The following is a 27,489-nucleotide window of genomic DNA, read 5'->3' as shown; positions in this document are numbered from 1 at the left end:
TTGGAGTTCTGTGGTTCTTTCCAGGCCAGTCCCCTTGCTCTGCTGAAACTGCTGGATTGAAGGAAATAGGAAGACTCTTTCATGCTGGGCATGGTGGCACACACCTGTAATCCCAGCTGTTCAGGAGACAGAGGCAGAAGGATTGAAAGTTTAGGGTGGGTCTGGGCTCTATAGCCAATTCAAGGCTATCCTGGGCAACATAGCAAGATACTATCTCAAAAAAAATGGGGGAAAAATGAAATTGTGGAATACAGTTTGGTGGCGGAATGCTTCTTAGCCTGTATCAGGCTCTGGATCCAGTCCCTAGCTGCACAAAAAGAAGAAAATATATTTTTTACATGAATTGAGCCAAGTTTGTGTAGTACAAAAGCCCCAAAATGGGTACAGGAGTAAAGAAGGGGGGCAGAAAATAAGAAAGGGGAAGAAAGCTTGATTTTTGTGAACATGGGGTTCCCGCAAAGGCTGGGAAACAGTGCTCCTCCACAGAGTCTTGGTATGGAGACTTGGAAGTTACAGGCTCAGAGTCTAAAATAGCTCCTAAAGCCAGGCATGGTGGCTCATGCTTTTAATCCCAGCAGTTGGGAGGCAGAGGCAGGTGGGTTTCTGTGAGTTGGAGACCAGCCTAGTTTACAGAGCTAGTTCCAGGACAGCCAGGGCTACACAGAGAAACCATGTCTCAAAAAACAAACAAGCAAGCAAACATACAAATCATAACCTCTAATTCCTATGTGAAATGGTGGCAATCATTCCCAGCGCTAAAGTGAAGTCAGGAAAGCTGGTCAGACAGGATGTGCCTTTGCTGCTTTGAACTCTTTCGGGGGGGAGTGGGGCGTGAAGACATGGCCGGCAGGTGAGGTATCCTGCAAGAGAGGAGGCTGGTTACCATGACTCCTTCCTCCATGCTGATGTCAAGGCGTTGCGGGCTGTGCTCTCTTTCAGCCAGTGTCCCATGTTCGGTGGCCCCAGAAAAGTCAGTGTGTAGGCCTCAGCCACCCCAGGTTCGACGTACATTCTCCCTGGACACCGTCCTCAGTTCCTACCTTCTGGGCCAGTGGCCACGAGATGCTGATGGGGCCTTCACCTGCTGTACCAATGACAAGGCCACCCAGGTAACTCAGTTGTCGTCTATTGGGATCAGGAGGGGTAGGAGGGCTGGCTGAGGGGGCCTCTGGTCCATCACTCATGAGTTCTGTCATTGAAATGACTTGTCCTGGGTTTTGGTTGTTCACAGATACTTCTCATCCTCTACTGTACTGTTTACCAGGGTTTTGTTATTGTTGCTGTTTTTCTTTGTCCATGTAGGTGAAAAAGAGTTTGCATCCCACCTGCCTGGGGAAGAGCTGTCAAGCTGGGATTTCCAGTTTGGCTTTCGGGGGGGGGGACTTTACACGTGGGAACTCCACAGCCAACTTTGGAATTTGGGCTTTTTTTTTTTCCGAGACAGGGTTTCTCTGTAGCTTTGGAGCCTCTCGTGGAACTAGCTCTTGTAGACTCACAGAGATCTGCCTGCCTCTGCCTCCCAAGTGCTGGGATTAAAGGTGTGTGCCGCCACTGCCTGACTTGGAATTTGGGATTTTTAAAATGAGTTTTGCCTTCCCAAAGTTAAATTAAAGCCAACATTTAGTCGAGTTTGTACTCTTCCAAGCAGCCCAGGAAGTGGTCAAAGTGGTGTCGAGCCAGGTCTCATTCCACTAGAGCAATCGGAGTAGGGCATTCTTGTGAGGAGCTATGTCTTGCCAGCAGCCTGACAAGGGCTCTGGAGCACCCCTTTGAGTCCTGCGGAGCCCGACTTTCTCTCCTGTGTTTTCATGAAGAGTCGTGTCCTTGGAAGGACTTCCACAGACCATCCAGTCCGTGTGTCCACTTTTTTTTTTTTCTAGACAGGGCTTCACTGTGTAGCCCTGGCTGTTCTGAAACTTGCTCTATAGACCAGGCTGACCTCAAACTCAAAGAGATCCGCCTGCCTCTGCCTCCCAAGTGCTGGGATTAAAGGTGTGTGTCCATCCTTTGGATAAGAAAGTGTTAGCCTGAGCAAGAAGCCATCTTATCTGGAAATCACCCAAAGATATTTCTTAGTCTGACTCAGGACTTCAGTCTTCTTAGCAGTTAAGTTGGGGAGAGCAGGGCTCTCGTTGTGGGCCACTTAGGCTGAGTCCTGATCAACTTCAAAACAATTGAGTTGTTCTTTGATAGGTAGAAATGCAAAAAAGAACACCTAGCTCGCCTCAGCCCTCCATTCTGAGTAATAGGACAAGATGGGGTGAGGCAGCTCTTGCTTTGCGTGCTGAGAAGGGTGTATCTGCTCTGCCCACGTACATGCTGCATGATGGCCAAGGGATACGGAGCCCCCTTCCCATGCAGCTTACTCTGCCTCCTTCTCAGCACCTCCCATTGGTTCCTTTCTTTTTGTGAGATCCATTTTCAAATGGTATTAATGAATGTTTGAATGTGCACTCCTTTTCAATGGGAACAAGATTTGGTTTCTGTGAACCTGGTTTCCAGTTCCCTGAAGGCCAGTGAACAAACAGCCAAGGGATGTCATGGGGTGGGTGTCTGGCAAAGTTTGGAGGAGCAGAATTCTCCCAGAAATGCCCCATGTTGCATCAAAAATAATTGAAACAAGTTTAAGCCTGTAAGGTGACGTCAGTGGTCCTCGTTAGATGTGAGGGGAGGGGAGAGGAGTCCAGCACTGCTCCCCGCATATACTATGACGAGGTGGATTATGCTTCTCCCTCGTGCACCTGGGAGGACACACTCCTTTCTCTTTGACTCAGGCCAGATGATGTACTTAATCTGGGAGAACTTCCTGCAGGAGTGGAGCTTGAGGTGGCTTCGAGTAGGTGAACTCATGAGCATCCTTTGTTAGACATCAGCTATGTGGCCCACTTATCCCCACCTCTGTCACTTTCTGTTTGCCAGCCTTCTGCGAAGTGACCATCCCACTCCTCACCTAGCTTCCTCTGTCACCCTTAGGCAGGCCTGGCCTTAGACGTCCTCTGGCCAAGTGGAGTGGCCTGGGTTCTCAACTGTGTGTTTTTGCTTCAGCTCCAGCTGCAGGCCAGATCTTTTATATAACAAGTCTGGGCTTCTTGCCACAGCAAGACAGAGGTCAGCGATGTGCCTCCATGGGTCTGGCAAGGCCCAGCCCTCCAGCTTTCTTCTTCTCCGGGATGGGCTCCAGCCCTCGAGGAACTCTTAGCAACCTGTCAATATTGTGGCTGCAGGCGAGAGGTGGGAGAATTCTGATCAGCATAAGCATCCAACCCCAAGTATGCGTTCTGCCCATCTTTCAGTCCTGCTCTTCAGGGAATTTTCTGCTTCTAGGTTTTGGGCTCCACTCAAATTCCTGCTCGAGGCCCCTAGCCTGGCACAAGCTGCCATTTTTAGCACTGGCGTTATGCTGTGAAAGCCTTAGGCTCAATTGCCCTCTCCCCAGAAGACCTTGTACTTCCTTCTAAACAGCAAGAGATCACCCAGAAAGGATGAATGAAGAAGAAATTTTCAGGGAGTGTAGGGAAAGGAAAAGAGGAGGAGGGACGCTAGGCTAGGTCTTTTAAGAGGTCTTTGAAAGCTTCCGTAGTTAGTTAGCTAGCTAGTTAGTTAGTTAGTAAGTTAGTTAGTTAGTCAGTTCTGTGATCGGAAGATAGAGCCCAAGGTGAGGGCTAGTAATCTACCACTGAGCCATATCCTGAGTGCATTAAAAGCTTTGCAGCCACTAGGAATGGTGGATGCCAGACCTTTCCCAGGTACTTTGAGCAAGCCAGCCATTCCTATCCTTCCCCTCGCTTGTGCCCTTTCTCTCCTAACTGTAGCAGTGCAGCATTTCATGGTCTGTTTCGTTCAGTTAACTGGCAGGTACTTGTTACTGTTCTCTTAGGTGCCTAAACGCCTTATGTTGGAGGCCATATCTTACTTACCCAATGCTCCTGGGGACATGCTTTTTAGTTATGCCTGAGGCTAAGCAGCACCTTCCCAGAAACCCCTAGAGAGACCAGGGGCCTTGCTCATTCCAAGTCAATGTCAGAGCTAGGTCCCAGACGCAGAACATCTGCCATTAGAGAGCTGGTGTACTGTGTACTCCAGGCCTCTGCTTAAGGCAGAAGATGATTAAATGCACTCAGCACTGTGTCTATGGCAATGTTGTCTGCAACCCCTGGCCACGTTCTGTGCCTTCAGTCAAGTAAGAAGCCCATCCTTGGGCAGCAGTAGCGAGGTTCCTCACATATTTGAAGCAAGAGGAACAAATGGGATATGGGAGGGACTTACTTGGGGAAACAGCTACCCTAGGAAGATGAAGGGGTGTGATTGACAACTGGGGAGGGGTACTCTGCTTTGCGGCTTGTGTCTTTTGCAGTGTTGAGGATAGAATCCAGGGCCTGCACATGCTAGGGTCCACGTGCTCTACTCCTGAGCTCTCCTTCCAGCCCAGCATGTTTCCAGCCTGGAGGAACAAGGTGAAAGGTGTGAACAGGAGTCCCCAGCATTATCTTCCTGAGATCAGGGCCAGGAAGGAGTGGAAAGTTACTCCCCCGGCCCCACCCCTGTGGCATCTCCATTTTCTGTGGGAAGTCCTGTGTCTGAGAAGAGGTTTTCAGAATGGCCTGGGTTTATTTGAGTGTGTTTTCTTCTCTGTGGCCCACCCTTCCCCCAGGTCATTTGGTAACCCAGAGCTGGCCACCAAGTGCTTTGGGTTGGTCTCTTCTAGTGACTGGGCCCAGGCCAGGGCCAGCGATAGCAGCACATGCCAGTGGCTGTGGTCACCTTTCTCCCTTCTTGCTGTGCAAAGCATGTAAGCCTTGCCCTTTCCTGAGGGGGGAGGTGGGCTTACCACAGCTGGGATAACTGTCTGAGCAAATTCTCCAGCTGGTGGCATCCTGCCCACAGAAGGGACCTTGGGTACCAGCCCTGCCTGGCTCCACCCACACCCTGCTTCTTTCCATCCCCATTTCTGCTTTATTAATTGGTATGACAGAAAGCCTTTGTGATTCTCCCTCCCCACATGTAGCTCTAACTTATCCTTTGGTGGTGGGGGGGGATAACCTTAGTCCTTAACAGACAGCTTCACAGAGCATCCTGAAGACCAGAGGTGGAGACAGCTTACTGGAAGGAGAGGACTTCTTTCTGTCTTTCCTCGCCTGTGGTGCCCAGGGGTGGAGGTGAGGGGTCCTCCCTTTCCCTGAGCTATTGCCTTGGTGCTTGCTGATGGCACATAATTCAGTGTGACCCTCACATGCCTTTAAAAACTGTTTTCCTTTGTGGGTGTGAGGGCTTGGACACAGAGCCTATTTTCCAAACTAGCGACCAGGACCACTGGGTTCAGTCTATGGTTTGACTGCAGTATTGCAAATGCTTGAAAATGGAGCCACGATGGAAAATCTGAGGGTTGTCTAGTCACTGTTGAGTTAGAAATGGTGACTTTGGCCGCGTGCAGCCAGAGTTCTCAGTGCTGGCCAGTGGACCACCCCCAGAGACTTTTTGTTTGGCCCGAGTCCTAAGGAACTGGCTTGCTGAATTGAGCACGTCATGTGGCTTCTGATCAGCCATCTCCCTCCAGCCAGGTCCCACGCTGCTCTTCACTTCCAGTAGGTACAGTGGGTAATGTTCTTGAGCCCCAGCCCAGCTCTGCAGTTAGAGCCAAGGGACTGGGGACGTTGGGGGCCTGGACTAGTCCCCTCATGACCTCCAGGTAGAAACTTAGCTGATTTGGAGGCCAAGAAAGACATTCCAGTGTGGAGGGTTCCATCCTCCTTTCTTTTGCTGTTCTGTTAGTTCCTTGGAAAGTGGTCTTCCACCTCCATGCCCATCTGTCCTTCCACGTGTTGCCCTGGAATCTTTAAATCCCTGGCAAGGCATTCATATTCTACCTCTGCATGTCCAGTTCTGGACAGACTGAGCAGCTGCACAGCTGGCCTCTCCACTCATGGTGAGCAAAGTTTATTCCTCACTCAGTTGCTCCCTTAGCCAGGGTGTGGAGTAAGTCCATTCTCATGCATGAGTCCCCTGAAAAGCATGACTCTTTCATCGTTGATGCCCAGACTCGCCTTTATACAAAGGGGCTAGGATGACTGCTGACACTGCTGGTCCACAGTTTGGCCTGACCCTACCTGCTGACCTCCTTGAGACGGGTCTTAGCTGTGATTTTACTAGTCCCCAAAGAGACCATGATCTAGACTTTTGTTCCTGAGCAACCAGAGGCACAGTTCCCCCACTTGACATACTCACTGCAGTTAGCGAGGCAGGAAACTAGGCCATGATACAAGCCAGGCTTGCCAGTACTCACACCAGCCTGGAAGCAGCTTGGAAGCCGGGCCACCCTGCTCTGTTAGGTTCCTCAGGCTGCTTAACAGCTACCTCAGGCTTCATGGCTTAGGACAGAAGATGTGTATTCTCTCAGAGTTTAGATTCCAGAAGTCTCCGAGTTCAGTTGCAGTGACTCGACATGAAAGTATTGGCAGGGCCGTGCTCTCAGAAGCCATTTTTTTCTTTTACTTTTTGTGGTAGGGTCCTTACTAGGAACCCAGTTTGGCCTTGAACTCATTGTGTAGCCCAGCCTCCCAAGTGCTGGTACTGTATGCAGGCGCTCAGTACTTATATGCAAGGGCACAACATCTAGCTCAGGATGCCATGCTCTTGGGGCATCTCCTTGGCCCTTCTAGCTTCCAGTGGCTGTCTTAACTTACAGCACCTTGCCCTAGTCTCTGTGTGAGTGGTCACATTGCTATACCCTCTCAGCATACACCAGTTCCTTCAGCCCCTCCCATACAAGGACACTCTGGCAAGGCTGGGAATGGCTATCAGGCACACCATCTTAAATGGGAAGAGATTTACAGGTCAGTGGGTGAGGAGAGAGATGTGTTTGCCTGGGCAAGACAGAGAGCACCTGAGAGGAGGGGTAGGGCGATGATCCCCTTGGGCAGGCGGTAGATGTTGAGATAAAGTGATGCCCTTAATAGTACATCTGCACAGAGCGGGTGATAGTTGGTGGAACGGGGTTGCCGAGAAGAGAGAGCCGAGAAACGGATGAGGAGAGGAGATCCTAACCGCCATGGTTTTTGCATCCTTCCTCCACTCCTGTGGCAGTCCACACTTCCCTCTGACTCCTCCCCATCTCCTAGGAGAAGGGAGTTGGAGCATTTGAAGAGGTGTTAGTAGCCAGGTGCAAGCTGACCCAGGGTGTTCCCCTTCTTCCACCACCTGCTTCTCAGAGGCAAGGACTGAGCCTCGTCCTCTGGTTTGCCACCCCTCCTCTGGGCTCTTTGCTCCTTTTCCAGGGCTGAAGGAGGTGTGGGACTCAGTTGTACCAGCAGCACTGGTGATCTGCAGGCTTGGCTTAGGCGTCCCAGGAAAGGTGGGCGTGCAGGCATCTGCAGAGTCTTAGCAAACGAGGGAGAAATGGGCTATGTCTTCCCTGTTGGCTGTGTCGCTCTTCTGAGGTCTCACACCCTGGTTTAGAGAAACATGGACATTTGGAGGGAGATCAGGTACTTGGTTCCCAGGGTCTGTAAGAGCCAGCCTCACCTGAGGGCTATGGGGCACCTGCCTGCATTCCTAGCTTCCCTGTTCATAAAGGAAGAATGACGGGAATGGGCCTGAGGTTGTGTTCCTCGGTGATGCCAGTTGTCCTACCCTGGCTGTGTTAAAGGTCCTGCTTGTGGGCAGCTGCAGACAGGAAGGGCCAGAGGCTCCATCTGCAGTGGCTTCTCTGCATGCAGCTGTCGCACAAGGCAGTCCTGGCTCAGACTGCCCTGTGAGCTCTTCTTAGCAACTGTTAGGTGGTGAGGAGTCTTGTTTTCCCCCATCCTCCCCCTCTCTGTGTACAGCAGCCTCCTGGGGGAGGTCAGCAGATCTCTTAGAGGAGCTGGTTCCCAGGCCCTGGGCTTTGGCAGCCTGTGCACAGTAGTCAGAGAGGAGCTGGTCCCACTGGGGCACTCCCCTTGGCCCCTCTCCTGGAATGGAAGTAAGATGTTGGTGATGGGGAGGGGATCTGAGCCTTCCTCTTGAGCGCCATGCTTGAAGCCAATAGCTCCCTCCTTTAGTGGGGGCTCCTCCACCACCGTCTTGGATCCCCTGCCTTTATGCCGCAGGGAAAGGAAGGCAGCAAACTGAAAGTCCTTCCCACGAGGAGCAAGGAAGGCCCGTGGGGAGTAGGCATGAGCAGGCCATTCAGAATTCTGGCTCCATTTTTTGAAACTGTCTTTTCCTTGCTTGTTCGGGAGGACCTTGGAGTCCCTGACACTCCCTCTGGGTGCTGAAATAAGCTTGAGGCTCCATGTTACACAATTGCCACCTACTTCATCCAGAGGTACCCAGGAAGACCTTTCTCCTGGTTCCTCTTGGAATCCTGTCTGGTGACTTGTTTTGATGAACTCCCATGCACTTGGCCTTGGCTAGGCAAACAAGGGGTGAGGATAAAGGATGCAGGGCTCTTTTGAAGCTGCTTGGGAGGGGGACTGTACTTGGCCCCACCACTGGGATATACACAGACTGACTGGGAGTGTAACACATGAAAGAAAGTGATACGGGAGGGCTGAGGATGAGGCTCCGTGCTACCGCTTGCCTAGCATATGCAAGATGCTGGGTTTCATCCCCAGTACCAAACACACAATAAAAGAGAGAGGGGGTCAGCACTGTTGGGCCTTAGGGAAGCTTTCCTGGAGAGTGAAAATTGGGATGAGGCCATGCCCATGACTTTCCTTGCCTGGAAGAATAAGGCAGGCTGGGTGTGTCCATGAGGTTGGTGAACAGATGTGAGAAGGTTTCATAGGCCACCACCTCTGTCCAGGAAACTGCCTGGCTGCTTCCCGCCCGCAGAGCTGTCTGTCTTACTGCATGTCTTTCTACAGACACCCCTGTCCTGGCAAGAGCCAGAAGGTGAGCGGGCCAGCTTCTGCGTGCACAAGCGATCAGCATCCTGGGGCAGCACTGACCATCGAAAAGAGGTAAGTGCCCTCTCTCCACAACCTCTGTCTCTTGGCACTGTGACAGTTTCCCAGGAGGATAGCTACACTGCAGTCTCTCTGCCTCCTGCCAGCCTCCTTCTGAGGGAATGGCTCTTCCACTGACTCCCAACCTTCCGTAGGCTTGGTTGTAGGCCCAGAGAGCCTCTTGCTAGAGAAAACCTAGCCAGTGGCTGCTGATGGTTCTAGTACCCACGCTGGGACAGTTGTTTGCCTTAGTCACATTGAGATTGGACCCTGATAAGTGATTCAGAGACTGCAGGAAGGCAGGGAACAAGTCCCAGGGAGTCAGGAGCTCCCAGCCTCATTTACTACTTAATCATCTGCCTAGTTTTCTTTTAAGAGAAGAGAAAAAAAAAAATCCTGGGACCCTAAATGCTTTGTCTTGGCCCTCCCTCTGCCACAGGAGGGCTCGAGGCTTTGAGACTGAGAGAGAAAACCATAGGTTAGTATTCCAAGGCTGCTAACCCAGCTCCACCTCAAGTGTCATGTGGGAGCTCCAAAGAAAAGGTGAACTTTCCAGGACTCATCCCTGACCCATTCAGAGGGACGCTGTTTCTGCTCTCCTTGGTGCTTAGAGCACTGAGAAAACGGAAAGCGACTGGACCTCAAGCCCAAGGCCAAGTGGAAATGTAAAATGTTCTCAAAGCCTTGAATGGCAGAGTAAACAAATTCTGCACAGGAAGGGTGGGGAGTCATGGTCTTCATGGTCTGGTTGATCCACAGTACAAGTCAAAAAGCACATTCTTGGGCTGGGAGATGCAGCCCAGAACGCTGCTTAACCCGGGTTCAGTCTCCACCAGTGTAATTACAAAGCATTTCCTAGGGGCTGAAGTGATGACTCAGGGGTTAAGAGTACTTGTTCTTTCCAAGGACCCTAGTTGTGTTCCTAGTGCCCACGTCGTCACACACAGCCATCAGTAACTCAGTCTGGGGAGAATCCAGTGCCCTCTTTTAACCTCTACGGATACCAGGCAAACATGCATACAGGCAAAATACTCATACAGATAAACTAGATAAATCTAAAACAATAACTTAACAAAGAGGTTTCTGTCATTGCAACTTTTATGGCAGTGGGCAGCAGATCTACTTTCTGAATTCCATTAGGTTCCCTCCCATTCATATTCAAACCCTGCATCCTGCTCAGGGTTTTAAGGCCCAGAATTACAAGTCTAATAGGAATCATATTCAAAAGTGTTTGTCTGCTAATTTGTTTGGTTTGGGGGATTTTTGGTGGGGGAGAGGGCAGGATATTACTGTATAGCCTAGGCTGGCCTCAAACTAAAAAAAAAATTCTGATTCAGCCTCCCAAGTGCTGGGATTACAGTAGACTTGTTCCTCCATGACTATAAACAGTGTTAGTGATACCCTGTAGTGTTATAGGGCCTGGGAATCCAGATGAAATGTGGTCCTTCTCTTCTAGAGAACTTATCTTTCTGTAGTATAGTTTACTTTTAAATGAGGGGAAGGGTTGGATTGCCAAACTCTCTGGTCTCAAAGCCTTTAGGATACTTGAGAATGTCATTTGAGAAATTATTATTGACCCTCAGAAATGCCACATTCAGCCAGGCATGGAGGCACATGCCTATAATCCCAACACTCAGGAGGCTAAGGCAGGAAGATTGTTGTGAGCTCATAGTCAGTCTTCACTATACAGAATGATACCTTGTCTTAGTGAAAGAGAAAAGAAAAACAGCTGATTTGGAGAGATGGCTCAGCGGTTAAGATCGTGCATTGCTCCTGCAAAGGACCAGAGTTCAGTTCCCAGCACCCATTTCTGATAGCTCACAGCCACCTCTGTGTAACTCCAGTTCCAGGGGCATCCAGGGCTTCTGGTCTCCATGAGCACCTGCACTCACGTGCACACACATTCCCACACATAAACACAATTAAAAATAAACATTTGAAAACATTTACAAATTTTTTTTTAATTTTATGATTTATTTGTCTTTTATTTTATGTGCATTGGTGCGAAGGTGTCAGGTCCCCTGGAACTGGATTTTCAGACAGTTGTGAGCTGCCATGTGGGTGCTGGGAATTGAACCTGGGTCCTCTGGAAGAGCAGTCAGTGCTCTTAACCACTGAGCCATTTCTCCAGCCCAACATTTACAAATTTTTAAATTTATTTTATATGTATGAATGTTTTGTCTGCATGTATGTCTATGTACCACATTCATGACTGATGCCCGCAGCATTCAGAAGAGGGCATTGGGTCCCCTGGAATCTAAGTTACAGATGGTTGTGAGCCACCATTTGGTTGCTAGGAACTGAACTCGGGTTCACAGCATGAACAGCGAGTGGCAAGTGCTCTTAATCACTAAGCTGTCTCTCCAGCCTCCTGAAAAGTGTTCTTAAAAATAGAAAAACAAATCATTGCCAGTTTTTGTTTTTATTTTTTTAGACAGAGTCTTTCTACATACCCCCAACTGTTCTGGAGCTTGCTATGTAGGCCAGGTTGTCCTGAAACTTTGTAGACCATGCTGGCTTGGAACTCATAGAGATCTACTAGCTTTTGCCTCCCAAGTGCTGGAATTAAAGGCGTGTGCTACCATACCTACCCTATGATCTCAGTGGAAGAGTGTCCCTTACAATTCATAACCATGATGTTAAATGTTTTCTGTCTGGAGACGGATTCACCTAGGGGGATGCATGACAATTAAAAAAAAAAAATCAAGTGTAGAAGCAGGGCATCCAGCTTAGTTGAGGAGCTGATTGTCATGAGATTTAGCACCACTGATCTGTTTTGAAATTAAAATATTGACCTCCCTGTCCCTTTTTTGTATCTTCATGGGTAGGGGCTTCAACTCGGGAAAGGAACCAGTATACTTTGCCTCTGCCTCACTTCCTTTTCTCCTCCATCTCTGACTGCTAGATCACTAAGCTGAAGCAACAGCTGCAGAGGACAAAGCTGAGCCGCAGTGGGAAGGAGAAGGAACGCAGCTCCCCTGTCCATGGGGACCACGCTGTACGGGGAGCCATGAGGGTATGCTGTCTCCCCTGACCACCAGGCCCCCTCAGTCTTCCTTGTTGGCAGGCAGAGTGTACAGAGTGCAGCCTTGTAGCATTGAGCCGCATGAATATGTTGTGGTCAGAAGCTGCATTGGAAGAGCCTCTCGCTGTTCTTAGCGCCTTTTCCTCTACCCTAATCATGTGCAATTAAGGCAAGACACTAACAGCATCCCCTAGATGCCTCAAAACTCCACTCCTGGAGAAAGTCCCTCTGAATGCCTTTGTTGCAATTTGCAGCTATTCCAGTCTCCCCCGCCCGGCCCCCCCCCATGTAGAAAAAAGGTTAAGAAGAAAGTAATCACCCCTGGTCGTAACTGGAAACTGCCTGGGACTTGGTGGGGACTTGATGTGATTGCTTCATTTGTCTCTGCTTAGGCATCTCTTCCCAGCTTCCCCCCAGGATCCCCTGTCCTGCGACTCAGCCCTTGCCTGCACAGAAGTCTAGAAGGGCTCAACCAGGAGCTGGAAGAGGTGTTTGTGAAGGAGCAGGGTGAAGAAGAGCTGCTGAGGGTGAGTGGTGGCTGCTGACTGTACCGGCAGGCTGCACCTGCACAAGGGCAGGTGACAGTGTCACTCTTTGGGGCCTCTCACGCTGTAGCTCTTTGAGCAATGACCTGTAAACACCACCTTCCAGAAGTACACAAATGGACTTCAGCATAAGAACAGCAGGGGTAGGAGGGTGTCACTAGGGAAGGCCTTGTGGTGGGGACAGGCGTGTTAGTTATCTACCATTGCTGTGACAGACATCTGACAAAGCAGTGAAGGAAGAAAATGCTTCTTTTGGGTTCCTCATAGGCTCGGGAAGCCATGGCAACAAGAGGGTGTGACTGACAGTTCTGTTCTGTGTCAGTTCTTATACTGACACGGTTCATTTAGGGACTGGGTATGCTCAGTGTAGGCCTCAGTTTGTTATTTACCAACTGGCTGTATTTATTTATTATTTATTTATTTTTCCATCAGGATCTCACTGTGTAGCTCACATTGCATCCATGGCCAAGAAGCAGTTCAGTTTGAGTTTACTTTTTATTCAGCCTGGGACCCCTGCCTGGGGAATGGTGCCATGCGCATTTATGGTGGATCTTCCCACCTCAGTTAACCTAATTTAAGGAATGCCTCACAGACACGCCCAGAGATTGTTTCCACTGAGGTTAGATTAACTATGACGAATGAGCATAGAGGAGGGCCCTAGCTAGCGGCAGCACACAGGCCCCTGAGGACTGGGCACCCTCGCCCACATGTGCCCCAGCTCATGCCACCTCACTTTCAGTCACCGCCTCCATCCCTCTGTCTCTACTGGTGACATGCATTGATCAGTCTTTCATGCCCAGGTGACATCCACAGCCTTACCCCCATCCTGCAGACCAGCGACCTCCTTTGCAGTCTTGGGCACACTTTTATACTGACACAGTTCAATTACGGAACAGCAGTTGGGCAGTATGAACGTAATTCTGATAGATACAGGCCTCAGTTTGTTAATTATCCACCGGCTGATTTTTATTTTATTTATTATTTTTTGGTTTTTTGAGACAGGTCTCACTATGTAGCTCTGGCTGTCCTGGAACTCACTATGTAGGCCAGGCTGGTCTTGAACTCACAGAAATAACCTGCTTCTCTGCCTACCAAGTGCTGGCATTAAAGGCATGAACCACCACACCTGACTTCTGGCTGCCTTTTAAATTGGATATATGTAAAATTTCATATGCGCTCAAACACATGCACACAACTCGTTCACTGGGGGTTCAGATACCATCAGATGTTTAAAAAGGAGGGAGCTAGGTATTCAATGTTTGTATGATAACCATCTGCACATTTGTTCTGCAGTGGCTTATAGCATGTGTGCTGTTCTGGTACCTTGCCCCTCTTATGTCACCCTGTGTATCAATCAACTTTGTGTCCAAGAGACTCGTACACAGAGGGTCACTGATCACATCACACAAATGAACGTCACTGTACATTGGACTAACATGCCTCAAGGAAAGAACAAAGTGCTCTGGGAGAAACAGAGAGTTTGTCCTAGACTGAAGGTAGGTCAGGGAACAAATGACTTGAGAATGACAGTCTTTTATCCCTGAGGCTAAGAGAGAAGGTGCAGGGAGTCTCCTGGGGTGTCGCTGCAATGTCACAGGCCGAGAAGGCCCCGGATTGAGTCTCTTCTCCTTCCTCATCAGATACTTGAGGTCCCTGATGGGCACCGTGCCCCAGCTCCTCCACAGAATAACAGCTGTGACCATCCCCTCCTCCTCCTGGAGCCAGGCAACATGACCAGCTCTCCCTCTGTGCCACTGGCATCCCCCCAGCCTCCTGGCCAGGCCAGCCGTGAGGAGCACCGGGGTGCCACTGAGGAGCTGACATCCATCCCCAGTGACAAAGGTAAGTCGTGAAACCGAGGCACTAGAGCTGGCTCTGGGCCATAGGAAGGGGGCTCCATTGGCCTTTGCTCTCAACAGTTCCAGGCCTGACATTATTATGAACCAATTAGTGTCTTTGTGAGTCATTGTTCTGCACACTCTACCTGGTATAATAATGGCTCTACAGCATTTTGACTCCTAGTTTCTATTATAAAGTCTCTAACCCAAAAAAGCAGCCTTTCCTATCCCTGTTATTTGGGTGAGGTTCAAGGTAGAAACTCAGTGCATCTCCATTCAAGGGACCCCTTGACTCATATCCAGCAAGAGCTTCAAGGCAGTTATAAATTAGATAAAACAATGCAGTCTCTTACTCAACGTCCTGCATGTTTGACCCAGACTAACATCTCAACTTTCTGGCTCTGAATCCCTAGTTTCTCCCATGCACACCTTGGCTGTCTGCTTAGAACATAAGTCAGGAATCCTAACACCATATGTTAGAAAGTACTGTTGTCCACACCATCTGACTCACTGCTCACACTAACCCCATGAAGTAGGCTAGCCAAGGGCACAATCTAACAATATTCACAGGGAAAGGGAAATAAACAGAGCACAGAATGAGGAGGAATAAATGTAAGAGCAACACAGATAAAGTCAATATTTGCAGCCTAGGCAAAGTGCAGTTACAGGACAGAAAGTGAGAGAAATTTTATCCTCCGAGTGGGGTAGAGTCAAGGTTGCCTCTTGGAGTTAATATGGAAGGACTCTGCGAGGAGGGGATAGCTTTTCCAAAATGCAGACAGGATGAAGCTACAGTGTTCCTCAGGCAGGGCACTGCTCCCAGGAGAAGTCAGAGGGACAGCAGGTAGTTTCCTTCATGTTAGAGATCCAGGCACTCTCTTGGCTCCTGGGAATACAGGATTGAAAGGAATCTTTTCCCATCAATTCAGCAACTTTTGTCCCCTTTGGTGGTGGTACTGGGAATAGAACCCATGGCCTCCTACTCCTTTGTAAGTGTTCTACAGCTGAGCTACTCCCCCATCCTCAATGGCAGAGTATGAAATATGCTGAGTAGCAGAGCTTTGTGGCCCCTTTGCACAGAAGGTTGGAGCTTAGGAAAGTGGAGGCTTTCCTCTCTCCCCCTTGACTCAACCGTGCTGTGTTTGTAGCCTCCTCTCCAGGCCACCCAGCCTTCCTAGAAGAGGGCAGTCCATCTCCAGTCCTCGCCTTTGCTGCCTCTCCTCGGCCCAATCACAGCTATGTCTTCAAACGGGAGCCCCCAGAAGGCTGTGAGAGAGTGCGTGTGTTTGAGGAGGCCACGTGAGTACATCCCATGGAATGGGCATGGGAGGGAGGGACAGCACAGAGGGTAAGCCCATGTTACCCCACCTGACAGGTTCTTCAGTCTCCACTCTTTCCAGTCTAGAGGTGCTGTCAGCATCAGACTATCAGTCTCGCAGATTTTCCATGATCAAACTTGTTGACATTACCTACTCTGGGCACTTAAATCTTTGCTTATCATTATCTCCATAGAAACCTGCTTTCTGCCCACATGCCAGCCACAAGCGCAGCGGGAGCTGGAAGGGAAAGAGATCTGAAACCTAAGCCTTTTGTTCCTTCTATTTTTTTTTTTAACCATCCCTGGGGAAAGTGTAAGGACTTGCTAGACCATAATCAGAGAGGTAGGGGGCAGGCGGATAGGCCAACAGAGTATGAATGAATGAAAGAGAATAAACAAACATGCCCGTACTTTTTTACCCCCTGGTTTCCTGTTCAGTTCTAGTGTTGTGACCTTCCAGAAAGAAATCTCTAATTCTTGCAAGAAAGAGCTTTAGAATATTCTCAAATCCTATTGGATAGTTCCGAAGCCATTCACTGATTTCTTTACCATCTGTGTTGGTTTGAGTATGACAGTTCCAGAGGCCACTCCAGTCCCCTTTGCTGGTCTGGGAGAGCTTGTTCTATTTTCTCCTGCAGCTTTCTATTCATTTGGGCAGATTCACACTGGAAGCTGTGGTTTCGATAGCAGCCAGGAAGTTTAGTCATGGTGTGGGAGTAAAGATTTGGCTAGGTCTGGGTTTCGGGCATTGAGGGCACCATTTGTATCTCAACTGAGGGAGAAGAAAGAGAACCAACCCATGGTGGTAGGCGTTCTGGAAAAGAAGCACTGTCAGCAGTCTTTGTTACTGTTCCCACTCTGCCTGGTGGTCCTCTGAGGCACTGTGGAGAGAAGAGGCTTTCTTCCTTAGCTTATGCAGACTGGACTCTTCGAGCTTCCCTCATTCCACACCGTGAACATAGATGGAAGTGAGGCTTTGACTGTCCACATGACATCACAGCGTGAAGCTAGAGGCAGTCTCACAGTCATCTCATCCAGATTCCCACTCTGCATTAGCCCCTTAAGGAAGGTGGTGTTGATCAGTCATTCCCTAAGAGCTCCTGGGCTTTCTTCATCTTACCAGTTTTCCTGCTGAGAAATGCCTTATATGTATAGATTGTTATTTTGTGGAATAGGACCCAGGGCCTTGCACATTCACCCCTAGCCCTAGATGCATTTTAATTATCATAACTAGGAAGGAGACATGGTCCTGCTGATGTCTGGTTGGTACAGGCATGCTGTTAAATGTTCTGTGACATGCATGGTAGTGCCTCTCTACCAGCGTCCCTGCAACAGGGAATTATTCAACCCCAGATGTCAACAGGGCTAAGGCTGGGAGCCCTGCTTCAGGCAAAACCCACTACAGCAGCAATGAGCCCTGAGGGGCCTGAAAAGTGGCAGAGTTTTTCAGGTTTTGTTGAGGTTACTGTCCTCTCTGAACAGGGACCCAGCTCCCAGGGTGCCCTGGGAGCACTAATTGTTTTCCTATGTACTTATGTGTCTGTGTCTCTCTCCATCCTTCAGGTCCCCAGGTCCAGACTTGGCCTTCTTGACTTCCTGTCCTGACAAGAACAAAGTCCATTTCAACCCGACTGGTTCAGCCTTCTGCCCTGTCAGCTTGATCAAGCCCCTCTTCCCCAGCATGGGCTTCATCTTCCGGAACTGCCCTTCCAGCCCTGGCTCTCCTCTTCCTCCTGCCAGTCCCAGGGCACCACCTCGGAAGGATCTAGAAGCTTCCAAGGCCTCCTCACTGCCATTTGAGCCATGGCAGCGCACCCCGCCATCAGAAGAGTCCGTACTTTTCCAGAGCTCCTTGGTAGTCTGAGTCCCCCACCCCTGCACACACTTTTACCATGGAGACCAGTGCCTTGGTGGCAAGCTCCTCATTAGCTTCCCAAGCTGGGAGATGGAGGAGCCCTTCCCTCTTGGCCTTTGAGCACTTTCAGTTATTGTGTCAAAGCCCCAGGTCCTTTGGTGGACGTCAGCCCCTCCAAAGGGAGGAGACTTACCTTCTCCACTAGCAGCTAGGCAGCTCACAACTTACACTTGTGTACCTGCGGCTTCCCTCACTTACTAGGAGGTCTTGAGTCTTCTAGCCCAGGGTGTGAGTTCAGATGACTTACAGAAGGCTCTCGTTATGAAACAAGCTGTCTGCAAGTGAGAGAGGGAGATGCCACAGACTTCTTACAGCCCCACCTCTAGAGACAGAGGAGATCAGACCTGACGCCTCCTCCCTAGAGGAGCTGACCAAAGTGGTCCTCAGGGCCAGAACACTTGACCAATTCAGCTGTTGGCAGGGGGACCATGAGATTTCCCAAGTGGCATTTTCATCTCACTTTTACCCTGACTAAAGATTGTCTTAAGCAGCATCCCAGCCCCAAGTGGATAGTGGGAAGAGGGAGAGCTGGCATTCCTGCAGGTGGCACGTGGTGGCTCCATTCCCTCCACCTGCCCCAGGGTTGGGGTGGATTAGAAAAATGCCTATTTTTCTTGTATCGATGTAGAAACTCTATTTTCTCCCAAAGACACTATTTTTGCAGCTATTTGAAGTTTGTATATTTTCTGTACTGCAGAGCTTACACAAAATTGAAGAATGTTAATGTTCAAGTTTTCTTATCTTGTGTTTAGAAGTTGTTTTTTGCAGATCTTGATGTTAATAGACCAAATAAATAAGTACTCCAGCAGTTTGGGTTTTCTGAATGCCTGGAATGGGAAGAGTGTGCTGGAATGGAAGGCTCTGTGTCTGTCACTCTAACCAGTCTTCAAGAGAAGGAGCCTCCGTTTAACACGTCATGGTCTAGTTGCTGTAAGGATAGGCTTTGCTAGACTCTTCACAAAGACACACTCATGGTAGCCTCATGAAGTCTTGTCTAGAATGGAGAGCAGGGTGTGTCCTGAAAGTGATACAGGATTCTCTAAGGCAGGGGCTAGCAAGAGTCTGAAAAGGCTCCTGAGGGCAGTGACGTGAGCAAGAACACAAGGGCAACTAAAGGGAGATAGTTTGGCATTGCAGGTTCTCTGGCAGGGAAATGAGACCAGGAAGTGACTTGCATGCAGCTAAGACACCGTTAAGGTTTTAGCTTCCATGCTATGTCTCTGTGAGGACCCAAGGCATAGTGTGCAGCCTTGGATGGGACACAGAAACTGTTCTTGTCCTTCCATAGCCTCTCAGTGCTGCACTGTAAGAGCTCCAGACACTTGAGGAAAGTGGGGATTGCCATGCCAGCATTCTGTTTCGGCAAAGGGCATCCACATTCTATTGGGTGGAAAGTTTACCCTAATGGGTGCGGTTATATCTATCTCAGGAGACCTCAGGACAGACCCTTAGGCCAGGCTCTCCCAACAACTATCCATTGGTTTGGTAATCACCACCTAACCAAGTTAGGGGTTTAAATGAAATATCATTGGAAATATGACCCTGTTGGATGAGAGAAATAAATATAAATGCCACTCTATGAGTGAAGGAAAGTAAAAAAAGATTGAATAACTTTTTCTGAAAAGACCCTACCAAGTTGGGGAATAAGAATTGGAACCCTGACCACTTCTCTCCACAGCTTGTGCTTTCTAGAGCTCTCCCGCTGGTTACTATATTGCCATGATTTCTACCGGGGAAACTCAACCCAAGTCAAGTGAATTGTTTGAGGTCCCAGGTGGTAAATTAAAGAGGCAGAAATGGAACCCAAAACTCATCCAGTTACCGTTTGGTTCCATGGAAGTGTCTGCGATTTGGCAGTGAGCCAATGGGCAAGAGTAAATGCATGGGAATTCTTCCCAAAAGGAGACACTAGGCAAGGGACAGACCCTATCTCCTCTTAGTCCTCCTAGCCCTGAAAGATGTCTGGCTTCTCCCCAAAGCCTTAGTGAGTCAGGTCCCCAGTGATGGGTGTGGTGCTGCCTGGCTTTTCCTTCCTTTGCCTGAGGCTGCGCCAAAGGAGCCAGGCTGCTAAAAGAGAAAAGCAGGCCGGAGGTCCATGGCTGCCTGTGAATTGGACCGGTAATGGGTGGGGGGTTGGGGCTCTGTGGTTAGTCCTGCTTTGGCAATTATGGTTGAGCAGGTGGAGACTCAATCATTGGATTGGGGAGGAGTCCAAGGACGATCCCAATAATGGGAAGGGGTGTGTATCTGAGGAGTTGCTTCATTGGAGAATTGGAAGTTCTTGAAAAAAAATTCACTTAAGTACTTGGGTGATGGAGCAGAAAGGATTGTGAGTTCGAGGTCATTCTCCTACATAGCAAGTTCGAGGGCAGCCTGAACTACACGAGATCCTGTTTTTAAAAAGAAAAAAAATTCAATAAACTTGAAGTTTGCACCTCCAAGAGGTGAGGAAATACGATTGGAGTTGAGAATTTGTGATGACTAATAATACCTCAAACTTGCACAGAGCACTTTACAGTTTATAAAACACTTTGGTAAACCGTAGCTCATTTAATCCTCAGAGCATTCAAAGGGTGACAGGGTGGTTATTACTAATTACCCCTAGTTTACAGAGTGAGAAAACTTTGTAAAAGAAAATTCTGGCTCGGAATTTAAGTAACACTGCTATGCTGCCTTTAAGTGACAAGAGCCCTGATTGATCACGGAGCGTGCCCCACTGGCCTCCTGCCTTAGAAGCCTGGTGAAGTCAGTGGACCCACATCCCTCAGCCAGGCCTTGAATGCCCCGTAGACCGGGTTGGAGTCGCTGACGCTGGGCAGCGGCTAGAGGGCGCTACGGCTCTATAAAGAGATCTTGGCGTTAGGACCCAGCTGAGGCCTGACAGTTGACCGCAAAAGGTTTTTGATTCACTTTCCTGGCCTCACCGCCTCTTTCTCCGCCCATTCGTCTATTTTCACTCCGCATAGCCAATTGATAACGTCCACATACTTATACGTCATCACTATACGCCGGGTTATCGCCTAGGCCTCCCTGCCAAGCTCCAGGTTGTAGGTGTCCTCGGCGTTGCCTGATCGGAAAATCTAGGGGATGAGGGGTTAACCTCGATATGGCGTGCTTTCCGGGCCACCAGGAATGGAGTCAAGGTTTCAAGACCTTCCTTCTTCCCTAGAATGTTGCTGCCGGGGCGGGAGGCCGTTCCCTCTAGGCAGCTGTGAGCTGGCAGTTGTGGAGGTGGCTGCTGAGTCCTTCGAGGCGGCGGTCGCACGCAGCTCCTATGAGGCCCCTGCCGCCGGCCGGCGATGTCCGCCTGGAGCTTTCGCCTTCGCCGCCGCTACCGCCACCTGCTCTGAGCGGGTCTCCGGCCGACTCGTCGGTGCGTCTCATGGCCGCGAGCAGATCCCTGGTGCCTGACCGGCTGCGCCTGCCGCTCTGCTTCTTGGGTGTCTTTGTCTGCTATTTCTACTATGGGATCCTACAGGAGAAGATGTGAGTACACCCTTGGGGGGGGGCAGGACTGCTAATAGACCCCAGCCAGGGCCGGCGTCCAGTGCCCACCGCCCACTTTACGGCCCGGCCCTCAGGCTTCCTGTGTCTGGTATAGGTTTTCCTCTTTTCCGACTCGGCCCTCTGACCTCTTTTTGCACTCTACTATTATGCTTTGGCAGCTGAGCATCCTTGTAATTCTAAAATTAAAGGGACGGCCTCTGGAGTTTTGGGATGTGAGTCTTCTTCCTTTAGATGTTTTTGCCTTTATTGATTACAAGAGTGTTCCGTGACCTGAGACCCATGTCTTTTATTGAACTCTCAGGTTCTTGCAGACCGTTAATCTTTTTGCTCTCGGTCTTGCTTTCCTACTGGGGATACTTTTATCCCGCTATCTGACTTCCCTTGTTGCCCCTACCTATAATTCTTTACGATATCCTTTCCTTGGCTTATGATAACAGTAGGTTGGCCTATGTAGTTTCTAGGTTTAAATCAAACCAGCCCCTTTGGGTAAATAAACTCAATGATTCTTACCAACTCTCGCTGCACCACAAAAGCATGATATTTCCAAAACCCTTAATGGTTCTGAGAATACTTGATGACACCGAGTGACACATACTGATTTCTCCTGTCTCTTTTCCTTGCATTTCATCTTAGAACAAGAGGGAAGTATGGGGAAGGACCCAAACAGGAGACGTTCACCTTTGCCTTAACTTTGGTTTTCATCCAGTGTGTGATCAATGCTGTGTTTGCCAAGATCTGTGAGTACCTCATAGTAACTTGTTCGGTGCACCCTCCTTTTCCCCATATTCTCGGTATTAGACATGAATTCATCTTTAAAATCTTAAGTTTTCCCTACCTCCGTACTCTTGGAGTGTTTAAACAGCCTCCCTGCGGTCTGTAAAACTAATGACTATGAAATGAGATTAAAATATTATGTCTCTAAATGATACCAACTTTTGAGACAGAAATGACTGGGTCGTCTGTGTTCTAAATCTCCATTGAAAATACTTAGAACATTTTCCCCTTTATCCCTTTGACTTTGCTTTGTATGACAGCTTCAAACGTGTCTTTGTTCCTTGAAACCTATTGGCAGAGTTAAGCCATCCTTTCTAGGGATTCAGTGACTCCCTGCCTCCACTCTGCATGTGGTCTTGTTAAGCTTAAGGGAAACTGGAGAGATGAATAATTTTCAGAGATTTCTCAGCTTAAGTAGATAGAAATAGCTGTCTTGCTTGACAGACAAGTTCCTTTCATTTGGCCTCAACTTTTACTTTATGGTCCATCCTTGCCCCACCGGGTTTCTCTTGTATGTTTTGTTTGTTTTTGTTTTATTTTTGTCTTCTCCCAGTGATCCAGTTTTTTGACACTGCCAGGGTGGATCGTACTCGGACCTGGCTCTATGCTGCCTGCTCTGTCTCCTATGTGGGTGCCATGGTCTCCAGCAACTCAGCACTACAGTTTGTCAACTATCCAACTCAGGTGAAATCTCAGGGTGAGATGAGAGTCAGCTCAAAATTGTGTGGACAAGACTAAGGGGTCTTTCCTCAAGTCTGATTTAAATAAGAAAGAAACAATCCTACGGGCCTAGGGATGTAGCTCCGTTGGTCGAGCTTGCTTAGCCTGCATGAAGACCTGGGTTACATCCCCGACACTGCATGAGCCAGGCATGGTGTCACATGCATACAGTCCCAGCACTTGGGAGGTAGAGGCTGGAGGATCAGAGTCAGAGGTTCAGCTATAGTTGAAGGCCAACTTGGGCTACTTGAGACTATGTTGAAAAAAAGAAAGGAAGGAAGGAAGGAAGGAAAGAAGAAAGAAAGAGAGAGAGAAAGAAAGAAAGAAAGAGAAAGGAAAAGAAAAAAATGGGTGAGAGAAAAAAAAACAGTCTAAGAGTGTAGAATGTAGGACTATAGAATTGGGGTATGGTATGTGTTTGGCTGTGGTAAGGCTGCTTTTTGAGGCCAAGTTCTCTGATAGAGGTCCAGTGCTAATACCCCTCAATGTAGCACCTGCTCTAATTCCTGGCACATCACAGGCGCTCAGAAATTACTTGCTCACTTTCATTTCAGGTCCTCGGTAAATCCTGTAAGCCAATCCCAGGTAAGCAAAGAAGCTGGTCCGGTCTCTGTGCTCTACGCTCACGCTTCCCCCCCCCCCCCTCTCTCTCTCTCTCTCCCCCCGAGAGCTCTGAGTCCCTCTGGGTAAAACCATCCCGGCATAGATCTCTCTAGAGATTTTTCTGTCGTCTGTTGCTTCCTGTGGTGTACACAGACTGCGTGGGGGCCAGAAGCTGACCTTGCCTGCTATGTGTCCTCAGCCATTGTGGTGTCCCCTGTGCTTACACTGTCGTCTCACACCCTGAGTCCCATTTGGGCTGCATTTTCTTCCTTTCACTGTCTCCTCTTTCCCTTGGTCCTCGCCCTCTTGCTGCCTGGACTTTTGTCCTCTGCCCTTCTCCACCTTATTTAATACTCAAGCCTGTTGCTCAATCATCTTTATCTGGCCGCCAGCCTGATACCCCTCCCAGCTCTCACCCTCTTTTCTCCCTCATCATGACATGGCTCTCAGGAAGAGGGTATTGGGGTCGCTGACAACAGTGGATGCTTGAACTGTCACTGTTCTTGTTTGTGTTTCCCCTGTAGTTATGCTCCTTGGGGTGACCCTCCTGAAGAAGAAGTACCCCCTGGCCAAGTACCTGTGTGTGTTGCTAATTGTGGCTGGTGTAGCTCTCTTCATGTACAAGCCCAAGAAGATGGTTGGGGTAGAAGAGCACACAGTCGGCTTTGGAGAGCTGCTTCTGGTATGCAGTCCTTTTGGGAAGTCAGCCTTTTCTAGCAGATTCCACCAAGGACAGCCCCAGCTGAGGCAGGCAGAAAACCAAGGGAGGGTATGTTGTCCCTTGAGTCCTGTCGCTGGTCTTTGCTGCAAGGACCCTGGCTCTGCTATGACCACAGTAAGAAGGCTGAAATATTTAGCTGTAGCTTAAGCAAACTCTCCTGGAGAAGAGTGCTCTGGGGTCTGTGCTTAGATTCTGGAGTGAGCTCAGAGAGACCCAAGAGCCAAGAAGGAAGGAGTGGCGTGTGCCTCCCTAGGTTTTCAGGCAACATGGAAGCCAGACTCAAATCAGTAGGCGCTATCGTTGAGTGTTGGGCCCTGTCCTACGTGCTTCCCATTTTTATTGATTAACTTTTATAACCATCTCCTAACACAGGTAGTGTTATCTCCATTTTACTAGTGAAATTGAGGAGAGGCTGAGTCACTTGCCTGTTGTCACATGCATCAGTGGCAGTCCAGGCCAGGCAGTCAGATCTCAGAACCTAGTCTCGAGTTAGTTCTTACTGAGCAGAAAGGCACCCTGTAAGAGGAGCCCGCTCACTGTGCTGTTCCAGGCCCTGAGCACCAGTTTGTAGGCTTCGTCGTTGAGAAATGGTGGTCTTCCTGCTCTACTCTGATTTCAGTCCATTGTGATGCAGTTAGTCTGTCAGTCCAGTGCCTGCCAGAAGGACAGCTCGCATGATCTCTCTCTACCCACTACACCTGACCACAAGCAACTTAGTTCTGAGACTCTGTCTTAGGGCAGGAGCTTTTTGAAGTGCCTTAGGGGAAGGTCTTGTGTCCTGGGTTAGGAAGGGGCCCTGCTGGCCACCTCATTGCCAGCTGCTCCCTTTCCTTCCCTAGCTCTTGTCTCTGACCCTGGATGGACTGACAGGTGTTTCCCAGGACCACATGCGGGCTCATTACCAAACAGGTTCCAACCACATGATGTTGAACATCAACCTTTGGTCCACATTGCTGCTCGGTGCTGGTAAGGAGCCATTCTGCTGTTCTCTGCACAGATCACCAGAGGGCAGACTGCTCTCATCCGTTTATCTCTGGTTCTGCTGCCAGTTGCTAAGTTTGTGCAGGCCAAGGGCCTGACTTAGTTCCCACATGCCCTTCTGTCTAACCCTTGAGAGACCTTCCTGGAAAGACCTGTGCTGGCAATGTCTCTCTGCTCCCTGAGTCCGACACAATAGGGGCAGACATGTGCTAGATGTCATGAGAAGCTAAATGGTGGAACACACACGGGGATCTAGGAACATTCTCTCTCATAAAGCAAATAAGACATTATTATGGTGCTTGCCAATTTAGTAGAACCCTGAATGGAGTTCATGTATGGATCCTTTTATTTGGAACCAGTGGTTCCTAACCTCTCAAATCTGAGCACATGAAGAAGGTATTTCTCATGTAGCACGATGTGGTTAGTGAAGAAGACTATTGGTAGCTGGGTAGCTGGAAGGGACCTGTTCCAGGAGTGTCCTTGAGCCGGAGACCTAAAGGTCACTGTCTGCAGCAGCTAAGGATTTCTGCTTTTAATTTGCTGGTTTTGGGTTTTACTTTGGTTTTGTTTTCTGAGACATTTCTCACTCTGTAGTTCAGACTAGTCTAGAACTCACAATACTCTTGCCTCAGTTTCCTGAGTTCTGAGATTACAGGCACAAGCCAAACATACCCAACATCAATCGCTAATTTAGGAGAAGTAAGCCTTTCTTGGAAAATCAAGTTAATGTCTGTAACTAGATAAAAATTTGAGAAAGATGCGAACCAGGCCAGAATAAACTCTACATATGGTTCCTCGCTCAGCTTCCCTCATGGTATTTGAGCAGGCTGCATGCAGGTGTATGGAAAAGCATAAGATGAGCTGTTTACCTCCTGAATTTTTTAGGGATCCTGTTCACTGGAGAGCTCTGGGAGTTCCTAAGCTTTGCTGAGAGGTACCCGACCATCATCTACAACATCCTGCTCTTTGGCCTGACAAGTGCCCTGGGTCAGGTGAGTTCTTTGGAGGAGGCAAACTTGACTTCCCTCCTGGGCCAGTCCGGAAGACTAGCTAGGAGAAGAGGGTGGCCCAGCTAGCCCTGGTGTCTGTTGTATCTCTGATGGCCCTGCTCAGGAGTCTCACACGCCTTCCTCTTTCCAGAGCTTTATCTTCATGACGGTTGTGTACTTTGGTCCTCTGACTTGCTCCATCATCACCACAACACGGAAGTTCTTCACCATCTTGGCTTCTGTGATCTTCTTTGCCAACCCCATCAGCTTCATGCAGTGGGTGGGCACTGTGCTGGTATTCCTGGGTGAGTTCCACCCCCAGCAAGTGCCTCCAGGGGGGCCACAGAGGGGAAATGGTAGACTTTTTTTTTTTTTTTTCCTGAGACAGAGTTTCTCTGTGTAGCTTTGGTGCCTGTCCTGGAACTTGCTCTGCAGGCCAGGCTGGCCTCAAACTCACTGACATCTGCCTGTTTCTGCCTCCCGAGTGCTAGGATTAAAGGCATGCACCACCATTGCCTGGCTTATCTTGTGACTTTAAAGAAAATTTTCCTAAAGGAGAAAAGGAAGCATTGTTTCTAATGCTGCCTTCCTCCTCTGCATTCCATCTTAGTGGTTTCCTTTAGTGACATGAACCTTCAAGATCCTGAGTGGGACAGAGTCTGATATTTACTCCCCTGCCAACCTATGATATTGTATGAGAGTTGAAAGAAATAACTGGGAAGTTTTGATTCTGATTTTTGTTTTGGTATTGGTATGTGTGGGTTACCAGTGTCTTGGTGGTTTTTCTTTTCATTTGCTATCATTCTGTTGTCTTTGAAGAAGCTACATAAAATTAGTCTTCCAAGGTTTGTTATACCTAAAACTGGGCAAAGTGGTGCACGCCTTTAATCCCAGCACTCAGAGGCAGAGACAGACAGATCTCTGTGAGTTTGAGGCCAGTTTAGTCTACATAGTGAGTTATAGCACAGCCAGAGCTACATAGTGAGACCCTGTCTCCAAACAAAGTTTGTTGTGTCTAAAGCCCACCTTTGGGAAGCTAGGCCGGCTTCCTCAAATCATTGTCAGGCTTCATGTCCTCCTGAAGTTTAAGCAGCTTCTCTCCTTTCCGTAGGTCTCGGTCTTGATGCCAAGTTTGGGAAAGGAACAAAGAAGACCTCCCACTAGGAAGAGAGAGGCTTCCTCCACTCCAGAAACACTTAAATTATTATCTCCAACAGTGACATCTTGGGAAAATGGACTCAGTCACAAAAAGGGACTGGGTTCCAATCTTTTTATTAAAAAAAATAAAATCAAAGGAAGCAAGATCGAATCTTCTAAACAAAGCACTTGGGCTTTAACAAGACAGGTTGCTAATTTCTGGTTTTGTGCAGTCTAGCACAAATAAAGAGAACAAAGGCAAGCTGGAGACCCTACTGCTCTCTGGGTTGGGTTTGGCAAGGCTGGGTGCTAAGGCTCCCCCATGAAGTGCACAGAAGTGTGTATGAGCAGGGGGAGCTCTGGGAGTTGGCAGGGTTGTGCCAGCAGCCTCTGTTCCCACGGGCGAGCTCTAAATATGCTGAGACAGGTGGCTGGCTGTTTGAGCCAGAGGATGTAAAATCACTTCAAAGCACGGCAGCAAACGAGTCGAGT

General features: G+C 49.0%; 2 protein-coding genes across 3 annotated transcripts in view; both read left to right on the top strand.

Annotated features, from left to right (window-relative positions):
• Positions 1 to 18,373, top strand: part of Fam117a (family with sequence similarity 117 member A) — a 44,041-nt gene extending 25,668 nt beyond the window's left edge. The window contains exons 2-8 of the mRNA XM_048446969.3: positions 940 to 1,109; positions 8,844 to 8,939; positions 11,830 to 11,940; positions 12,342 to 12,476; positions 14,135 to 14,336; positions 15,481 to 15,631; positions 17,214 to 18,373. Of these exons, the coding sequence (XP_048302926.1) occupies positions 940 to 1,109; positions 8,844 to 8,939; positions 11,830 to 11,940; positions 12,342 to 12,476; positions 14,135 to 14,336; positions 15,481 to 15,631; positions 17,214 to 17,514 (1,166 nt within the window). The 3' untranslated portion in view covers positions 17,515 to 18,373. The remainder of the gene's footprint in view (positions 1 to 939; positions 1,110 to 8,843; positions 8,940 to 11,829; positions 11,941 to 12,341; positions 12,477 to 14,134; positions 14,337 to 15,480; positions 15,632 to 17,213) is intronic.
• A 2,451-nt stretch (positions 18,374 to 20,824) lies between these two features.
• On the top strand, positions 20,825 to 27,259 carry Slc35b1 (solute carrier family 35 member B1). 2 transcript variants are annotated; one of them, XM_048446970.3, is made up of 9 exons: positions 20,825 to 21,051; positions 21,706 to 21,809; positions 22,400 to 22,530; positions 23,121 to 23,151; positions 23,694 to 23,851; positions 24,730 to 24,856; positions 25,757 to 25,863; positions 26,012 to 26,165; positions 26,972 to 27,259. In XM_048446970.3, the coding sequence occupies exons 1-9, from the start codon at positions 20,840 to 20,842 to the stop codon at positions 27,022 to 27,024; spliced, it is 1,077 nt and encodes a 358-aa protein (XP_048302927.1). In that variant the 5' UTR covers positions 20,825 to 20,839; the 3' UTR covers positions 27,025 to 27,259. The 2 variants fall into 2 exon arrangements, with proteins under 2 accessions (XP_048302927.1, XP_048302928.1); XM_048446971.2 differs by having other exon boundaries at positions 21,034 to 21,051; positions 22,425 to 22,530.
• The last annotated feature ends 230 nt before the right edge of the window (positions 27,260 to 27,489 follow it).

This window comes from Myodes glareolus, chromosome 9 (assembly GCF_982192425.1).
Source record: "Myodes glareolus chromosome 9, mMyoGla1.1, whole genome shotgun sequence".
In the NCBI taxonomy this organism is placed as follows: Eukaryota; Metazoa; Chordata; class Mammalia; order Rodentia; family Cricetidae; genus Myodes; species Myodes glareolus.
Note: the sequence above shows the minus strand (reverse complement) of the source record. Positions and strands in the feature narration are given on the sequence as shown.